This window comes from Saccostrea cucullata, unplaced genomic scaffold (assembly GCF_032062105.1).
Source record: "Saccostrea cucullata isolate Sc308-1 unplaced genomic scaffold, CSIRO_AGI_Scuc_v1 ctg681, whole genome shotgun sequence".
In the NCBI taxonomy this organism is placed as follows: domain Eukaryota; kingdom Metazoa; phylum Mollusca; class Bivalvia; order Ostreida; family Ostreidae; genus Saccostrea; species Saccostrea cuccullata.
Window position 1 is genome coordinate 230,507 of NW_026926145.1, and position 9,494 is coordinate 240,000.

Here is a 9,494-nt window from a genome sequence, read left to right on the forward strand (position 1 = left end):
AAAACCATAAGAAATATTGGGTATAATTGCTACTTTGCAGTGTTACCAAGGAAACAAAGTACCAGTGCTTAAAAGTGAATTATTATTTGCTGCATTAAGAATCAAATTGCCATATAATCAAGAAACAAATTAAAGGACTCAGCTTGAATAGTACTTATCTGTTAGAACTGAAGTTGAATATCATATATTGATAAAACTTGACGAAGAAAACAACACTGTTGCTATGGTTACCAAGAAGGGAAAATGTTCGATTTTGTGAACTTTATATCAATATTAAACCCTGTGTGCCAGCTTCTTGCATCCAGTTAGAGATTGGATGATAGTCAAAATTAAAAGTCAGGTCAGCTGTTTATAAATATCAATCATAAAAGTTTTGGGAATCTACATTTGAGGGTACGTATCCAAGGTAACAAAATATTTTTCAGATTTTTAAGCATATTTTTTCTGCTTATTTCCATAGCAATGCTCTATTTAAAGAATCCGATCTAAATTTTTTTAAATGGGAAAATAAGGACCACACCAACATCTTTAAAAATTGATCATTAGTTATGAGGAAATGTGCTTTCTTAAAAGATAGGATCAGATTTAAACATACAGAGTGTAAATTTGAAGGCTCTCTGTTCTATAAAAACCTTGGCAACCATTGCCAACCAAACTGAAATATCATAATTTGTTCTTGGTATATGTTTCAAGGCTCTTTTCTCTATTATTTGATCACATTTCATCCTATAATTGCATTTTGTTTTTACGTGTATGACTTTATAAAATTCAATGAATATTTTTTTTACTTTTTAATAATTTGTTACCATAGTTACGTATGTAATAGTTGATTTACCAAACCTGTTTATCATGCATTTGAGGCAACAGGCCTTCAACTTTTGGAAACAGTCAATGCCAATTGTTTGCTTTGCCGCAAATGTTAATTATTGGGCTCTAAACATGGTAAAAAATGTCATTTTTTAAACTTTTAGACATGTTGCCATGGTAACTATAACACATAGCAACCAATTTTTGCCTGATTTTAGTTAAGGGTATCAAAGACTTTTATCATAGAGAGTTTGGAGAAATTCTGAGACTATGCGTGCCACAGCTCCTATATAAAATTTCAAGTCATTACAGAGAATGGCTCTTAAAAGTATTTCAGAGAAATTTCTATTTTTAGTAACAAAGGCAACACCGCTCATCGAAATCGAATATCGATGCACAGAATTATGTATCTTAGTGTAGTCTACTTGTGTGCCAAGTTATATTGAAATCAGACCAAAACTGTAGGAGGTGTAGCATTTTGAAAAAATTGTTTACAGACAGACAGACGGACGGATGCCGGACGCATTACTATCGCATAAGCTCTTCTGGTCTCTGACCAGTAGAGCTTAAAATGACACCTACCGTAAATCTGGAAATTTTTGCTGTAGATAAATTTTTAGCAAATTTGCGAGTTCATTGCATTCGCAAAAATATTTTTCTTAAAAATTAATTACCAATAAGAAAATTTAAACAAAGCAGTGGTAATTCGCAAAATTTTGAAACGTAAAAATTAATCGACACCATTTTGACCCGAATTCGCAAAATAAAATCGACGTAAAAATTTCCAGATTTACGGTATAGAGATAAAACAGAAGGAGAAAAAAATTAATTACATACTTGACATTTACTTCACTCTAACAGATTTGTTTTAGATTCTGAGTCTGACATTTCTAGGATGAATGAACAGGTTCAAGTTTTTGGAGCTGGTTCATTCTAAAGAATTATAATTAAGCCCTATGTTAACCAAACTTACATGGATGATATATCTAAGGGTTGGTGCACACTACTAGACTTGTGTTGAATGTTGACTCTGGCTTTTGCATTCTGAATGAGTGACCTTATTCAAGTTTTTGGAGCTGGTTCATTCTAAAGTAACTAGAAGCCCTATGTTGACCAAACTTGCATTGATGATACATCTAAGGATGTACACTACTTGATTCGCTTTGGATGCTGGATCTTACATACATTTTCTGAATAAGTGACCAGGATAACTTTTTTGGAGCAGTTTCATTCAAAAGTGACTATAAGCCTTAGGATAACCATTTTTTTCATTGAAGATGCATTTATTGATGCGCAGTACTTGAATGAAGCATCAGAGGATTTACTCTTCTAGAGTTTCTTCAGATGCTGGATTTGAACTACACTTTTCTGATAAGTGATCAGGTAAAAATGTTTGGAGCAGATTCATTTCAATGTAATTCAAGCACTATTCCTATACCAACGGCATGGACAAAGCATCAAGGGAAAAATCCTTCATACTTGCTTCAGATGCTGAATTGGATCCTCATTTCTATTGCTCTCCGTTTTTGTCCGTTGTCGTGTGTTAACGTTTGAACATTTTCAGTTTCTTCTCTGAAACCGCTGAACCAATTTCAACCAATTTTGGCATATAGCATTTGTAGGTGAAGGGGAACAAAATTGTGAATTTCATGGTCCCTGCTCCACTGGGGCCTGGGGGGGGGGCCAAAACCACTAAATTTAGTGCAATCTTTAAAAATCTTCTTCTTTACTCCTGGACATCAAGCAGTCAAACTTTTGGTATGATTGTAATCAGCATTGAGTCGTCCTCCAAAATTGTGAAATTCATGGCCCCAGGGTCAGGGGTTCTAGTGCTAGGGTGGGGCTTATATAGATTATATCATGAAAATGCATAAATTCTTTGAAATTCTTCTTCTATGCTCCTGGGCATTAAATAAACTCACCAAGTGCATTGTTAAGTTGAAAATGATTGCCTCTTCCAAAATTGTGAGTTTCATGGCCCCAGGGTCAGGGGTTCTAGTGGCAGGGCGGGGCTTTATAGTTTATACAGTGAAATTGCATAAATTCTTTGAAATTCTTCTTCTCTGTTTGTGGGAATTAAATAAACTAACCAAGTGCATAGTTATGTTGAATAAGGCTGCCTCTTCCAAAATTGTGAATATCATGGCCCCAGGGTCAGGAGTTTTAGTGCTAGGGCAGGGCTATAAAGATTATATAGTGAAAATGAATTATTTTTTTGAAAATTATCTTCTCTGCTCCTGAGTATGAAATAAAGTAAACAAGTACATAGTTATGTTGAAGAAGGCTGTCTCTTCCAAAATTGTGAATTTCATTGCCCCTGGGTTGGGGGTTCTGGCGTTAGGAAGGGACTCTTTTGATTATATAGTGAAAATGCATAAATTCTTAAAAAATCTTCTTTTCTGCACCAGGGTATTAAACCAATGTACTATGTCGGGGTCGATTACTTTCAAAAGTAATTGACTGAACGACAATTATTTTGGATTTTAAAAGTAATCGATTACAAGCTGATTACAGACTTTTTTAAAGTAATCAATTACATCTGATTACTTTCCCATCATGTAATCATGATTACTTATGATTACTTTAGATTACATTAAGTTTTTTTTTCAATGTTTAAGAACAACGACATGTTTTTTTTTCTTCTTTTTTAGCTTTTCTGATCAAAATTTGTCCGTTGTCTGTCATTGTTGTAGTCGTTGTTGTCATCATCGTTGTCGTCGTCGTTAACTTTTCACATTTTCATCTTCATCTCAAGAACCACTAGGCCAATTTCAACCAAACTTACCACAAAGTACAGTAAAACTCGGTTATAGCGAAGTCCTTGGGACCTGTGAATTTAATTTGCTATATCTTTAATTCATTATATCCGTATAACGAATTTGTGTAACCGTTATAGCGAATTCACAATATGCATGTTTTCCTTGAAATATTACTACCAAATATGTCAGGGAAGCAAATATTACAAAACATATCTTAGATAACTAAAGTTTTATTATGAATTGAATTTTAGATACAAATGCTAAAAAGGAAATAAAGTCAGTTCAATTTATCACTTTTTTATAATCTTTGAAAGTTCGTTATAAAAGATGTAAATTTTATTATATTTAACCTCAACGGGACTCAAAATCAGTTCGCTATATCCGTAAATTCGTTATATCAGAGTTCGTTATAACCGTAAATTTTTATAAAGATTTGTTAAGAATTTTGCCGGGGACCCAGAAAAACTTCGCTATGTCCGTGAATTCGCTATATCCGTGTTCGTACTAAACGAGTTTTACTGTATCATTGGGTAAAGGGGATTCAAGTTTGTTCAAATGAAGGGCCACCTTCTCTTCCAAGGGGAGATAATCATGAATTAGTGAAAAATTAATGGCATCTTTTAAAAATCTTCTTCTCAAGAACCACTAAGCCAGGAAAGATGAAACTCATGTGGAATCATCCTCTGGTAGTATTGATTCAAATTTATTCAAATCATAACCCCCGGGGGTAGGGTGGGGCCACAATGGGGTATCAAAATTCAATGTAAGAATACATAGGAAAAATCTTTAAAAATCTTCTTCTCCAGAACCACTAGGCCAGGAAAGATGAAACTCGTGGAATCATCCTCAGGTAGTGAAGATTCAAATTTGTTCAAATCATGACCCCCGGGGGTAGGGTGGGGCCACAATGGGGTATCAAAATTCAACATAGGAATACATAGGAAAAATCTTTAAAAATCTTCTTCTCAAGAATCACTTGGCCAGGAAAGATGAAACTCATGCAGAAGCATCTTATGAAAGGGAAGCTTTAATTTTGTTTGTGACCCCTTGGGCAAGGGTGTGGCCACAATGGGTGATCAAGGTTTTAGATAGGAATGCATGGTAAAAATCATTAAAATTCTTCAGAAAAACCATCGTGATGATTGATCATCAATATATAAGCATAAAAAAGGTAATGCATATTTGAAATTCAGGAGAACAGAGGAGCCATAAAGTGGTCAAATGAATACAAAGGCTATATCAATAAAAATTTTCATCTTATAAACAACAAAACCATAATGTGTCATAAAAGCATTCTAAGGAATTGTAGATTTAAGTTTGTTTAAATACCCCCCTCCCCAGAACCCATTTTTATAATATATTTAAACTTTTCAATACTGAACTATTTTTTGCTTTTACCTAGTAAGTTGCTCAGGTGAGTGATGTGGCCCCTGGGCCTCTTGTCTTGATGTGTGTTTAATTAAAATATTTAAAACAAGTTTATTCCTGAATACCCATAACTGAAAGCCCTATCAGACCAACATTGCATAAGTGTGTTGTGTTGAGGGATGCTTGCACACAGATAGATTATTAGCTTAGTGTGGGTCACAGAGCTGAGCTCTGTTATGTTTGATTACCGATGTTTAGATGTGATTAGATATGTTGTTCTTGCTTTTAGTATTCTTGTAACAAAGCAACATAAGTAGTGTGCATGATAAAGGTGGTATGCTTTAGAGAGTATGTTGAAATCAAACTCTGTTGTCTGTTGAGGCTCGTGGTTCTGCTGTTTTTTTTGTATAATCTCTACTTCCTCATTTTAAATGCATATTAGGTCACAGAGAAAAGTTCTTGCATTGTTTGCTAATTAATTGTTCCTAGTGTTGATTTCCTTTTTCCAGTATTAAAAAGAGTTATAGGAATGAAAGCATTGTAAACATATACACAGGGTAATGGTCGGTTCGATAATGCCATGGACTTAAACTTTCCAGCATGATACTGGTAGTTTTTTTCTGAATGTTTACTCACAGATTTTTAAAGAACAATTATCAATTATCTATAAATTACTAAGAGTTGAAAGAAATGAAATGAAACACATTTTCTGGATGAAACAGGGAATAGCCAATTTATATGACATTGCTCAATATACCTATTTATTATTATATGAACAACATTTACTTGATTGTTGTAATTTGTTTGAAATGCTCTTTGATAAGAATGCCAAATTTTTTAAAAACTTGTCCAAAAAGGAGTCAAATAAAATATAAAGGAGTAAGTTAAAAGATGATTGCAATTTAATTTTTAGCATCGGAAGGACTAATCCCGGAGACCCATTTATTTGTCACTATTACGTTCGTGGGAGAAAGTATGAAATCTCTGATCATTGTGAGGGTCAGAATAGACAGGGAATCATTGTGGACGGGGTAAAAATGTATCCATGGTCATATCCAGGCACAGGCTCATATCCAAGTAAGTGTACATATAGATATTACTGTTACAGGTAAAGCAAGACTCACAGTGTGTTCATATTACTTAATCAATTTTTCTCCCCCCCCCCCCCCCCCCCTTATACTCTATCAATCTTAATATTGAATACTTTACATTAGGTTAATCTTTGACTATTTTAATTAATTCTTAATCCATCTTTGATAAAATGCATACATACAGGTATGGTGTATGTCTTTTTAGCTTGTGGTTCGCTGCCTAACATAAGTAACGGTTACTGGGAATGTCCCATCGATGTGTGGTCTGTGTCAGTGGAGGTGTATGCTGTGTGTGCCGCCAAGTGTTTACGTGGATACCAGCTGGAGGGGGATGTTGTTGTACGTTGTCCAGAGTCTTTGACGTGGAACATCTTTACTTCTCCAAAGTGCACTCCTAAGAAAGGTTAGATCTTTTAAAAATAGATTAAAATCCTTTATTATATCCCCCACAAACAAAGTTTGGGGGGGTATATAGGAATCACCTTGTTCGTCAGTCCATCTGTCTAGCTGTCCGTCTGTCTGTGCAAACGTGTCCGGTCCATATCTTTCTTATGGAGGGACATTAGAATCTACTACTCCACACAAAGATTGCCCATGACCTAAGGGTGTGTCATGACCTTGACCCAAGGTCATTTGGGGAAGTTCAAGGTCACTGGAAGAAAAAGTTCATAATTCGTGTCCAGTCCATATCTTTTTTATGGATAAACTTGGTAGTTCTCATTTCACACAAAGATTGCCCATGACCCAAGGGTATGTCATGACCTTGACCAAAGGTCATTTGGGGAACTTCAAGGTCACTAGAAGAAAAAGTTCATAATTCGTGTCCGGTCCATATCTTTCTTATGGATAAACTTGGTAGGTTCTCATTTCACACAAAGATTGCCCATGACCCAAGGGTGTGTCATGACCTTGACCCAAGGTCATTTGGTGAACTTCAAGGTCACTGGAAGAAAAAGTTCATAATTCGTGTCCGGTCCATATCTTTTTTATGGATAAACTTGGAAGGTTCTCATTTCACACAAAGATTGCCCATGACCCAAGGGTATGTCATGACCTTGACCCAAGGTCATTTGGGGAATTTCAAGGTCACTGGAAGAAAAATTTCATAATTCATGTGTGATACATATCTTTATTATGGAAAACCTTGCCTCTGAAAAAACCCAGCGGGGGTATTTTGTCCCGTTTGGACAGTTCTAGTTTAATGTCAAAGGTAAGAATTTAAACAGAAACTAATTTCTTCTCATATCAAACATGGCCAAAATTTGCCAACATTATGCAAGTTAAATATATAACATTTTATATCAACAGTAAATCAAATTTGTTGAAGTTATCAATTATTATTTTATTCCAGCCCAAAAGTATCATGAATCCACATACATGTATCAGTAAGATAGAACTAAATCATGTGTGGTCCTCTTATTTTCATATATTTTTTTTAGGATGAATGTATAATTTATTTTACAAAGTGGTCTCTTCCACAGACCCACCTGGGAGGCCTGAACAAGTTCATGTTCAAGTCGTGAACACCAGTGCTGTAAATGTCAGCTGGACTTCACCAGTCAAGGACACATCTATCATTGGTTACACTGTTCACATCCAGTGTGGTGATAACATTCTAACTCAGAACTCCACAAAAAATTCACTCATCATATCTAACTTAGAGGTGAAGAAGAATTACACCATCACTCTCACTGCATTTAACCAGTACAGGGCTAGTCAGCAAGGTGAACCAGCTTATGTAGAATTACCAGGTTTGTATTTATTGTTCAGAAATTAATCAATTGGCTGAACTTGTGAGTATTACAATCACTACCCTTTGAGATTCAAAGGGGGAACAAACTAGATTCTTCAATAATATAGTTATACCCCTGCTTAGAAGGAGAGGGGGCTATACTGTTTAACCCTTGTTTGTCTGTATCGGTGTTTGTCAACAGTAATTAAAATTTCATTATTTATATTGACTTATCCTGAGGCAGTGTAGATTCAAGATTGTTCAAATCATGTCCCCAAGGGGTAGGGCAGGGTAGAAAAAAAACTTTAGAAATCTTCTTTTTAAGAACCACTGGGCCAGAAAAGCTGAAACTTACGTGGAAGCATCTTAGGGTATTGTAGAATCTAAATTGTTCTAATCTTGACCCTTTGGGATTCGGCAAGGTCAAGATAGGTATTACAAAGGGAAATCTGTTAGATAACAGAATGGCCAAAGTTACTCAGGTGAGTAATGTGGCCCATAGGCCTCTTGTTGTTCTAATCTGTTGTCAACTTCCTGTTTATCCATGCATCTGTACATACCATACATAACAAATTTTTGTCTCAGTTTTCCCAGCAACTTAGTCATTGCAGATGCTTGAAGTTTTACACATACTTAATTAATTGAGGCATACAATATGATGGAATAAAATTTTGTTCAAATTTGATGTTAACTTCCTATTTCTCCATGCATCTGCCCGTAAATAAACTTGTGCGTATCAACATGATAATGTATATTCACATTAGAGCGGGGGTATTATTAATGAGCATTATCTCACAGACTTCTTGTTTTCAAATATATATGTAATTTTTAGGATGAATGTATAATTCATTTTACAAAGTCTCTTCCACAGACCCCCCTGGGAGGCCTAAACAAGTTCATGTTCAAGTCGTGAACACCAGTGCTGTAAACGTCAGCTGGACTTCACCAGTCAAGGACACGTCTATCATTGGTTACACTGTTCACATCCAATGTGATGATGTTCTTCTAACTTTAAACTCTACAACAGATTCACTCATTATATATAACTTAGAGACGCTGAAGAATTACACCATCACTGTCACCGCATTTAACCAGTACAGGGCTAGTCAGGAGAGTGAACCAGCTTATGTTGAAGTACCAGGTTTGTTTTTATTGTTCAGAAGTTAATCGATAGGCTAAATTTGTGAATTTCACATTCCTTGCCCTTTGATATTCTAAGAGAACGGTTTTGGCTTTCAAGAATAAATGTATGTTTATCTTTTGTACAAGTTGTAATGACTGGTAAAAATAGTTAGAATCCATACAGAGGGTTTATTACCCAGATACTATTCTGTGACAGACCAATATAGGGATGGACAAACTCAGATATTCATGCAAATCTCAAAATAAGAAAAACAAAGTGTATTGACTTTTGATTTTTGAATGTTTAAGAAAATGTGAGTAAAAGTGAACACAGACAGCTGAAGAAAACTTGTTTGAGTCAAAAATAAAAGTGATCTTGCATTCTGCAAATGGGTTAAAAGAGTTCAAGAGTTCTGCAGTTTATATGCAGGGAGGTGCTCTCCATCTTATCTATCTTCTTGAACTTCTTCAATGTAAATTATAAAGCAAAATGTTACATAAAATAAAGTTGATTGTTGAGTGAAAATGAAAAAAAAAAAAACTAAAATGGTCACATACGTGTATTTTCAGCAATTTAAATTCTAGCTAACAAACGAATGTTGGTGAACTGTGTTC

The 9,494-nt window shown here is 35.0% G+C and overlaps 2 protein-coding genes across 2 annotated transcripts in view; one reads left to right on the top strand and one right to left on the bottom strand.

The window, feature by feature from the left end:
• LOC134270927 (uncharacterized) overlaps nucleotides 1-9,494 on the bottom strand; it is a 120,232-nt gene that overhangs the window by 104,560 nt on the left and 6,178 nt on the right. The gene's annotated exons all lie outside the window — the stretch shown is intronic.
• Nucleotides 1-9,494, top strand: part of LOC134270925 (uncharacterized) — a 40,367-nt gene that overhangs the window by 6,569 nt on the left and 24,304 nt on the right. Inside the window, exons 4-7 of the mRNA XM_062753179.1 lie at nucleotides 5,848-6,011; nucleotides 6,231-6,428; nucleotides 7,492-7,776; nucleotides 8,629-8,898. Coding sequence (XP_062609163.1) covers nucleotides 5,848-6,011; nucleotides 6,231-6,428; nucleotides 7,492-7,776; nucleotides 8,629-8,898 — 917 coding nt within the window. The remainder of the gene's footprint in view (nucleotides 1-5,847; nucleotides 6,012-6,230; nucleotides 6,429-7,491; nucleotides 7,777-8,628; nucleotides 8,899-9,494) is intronic.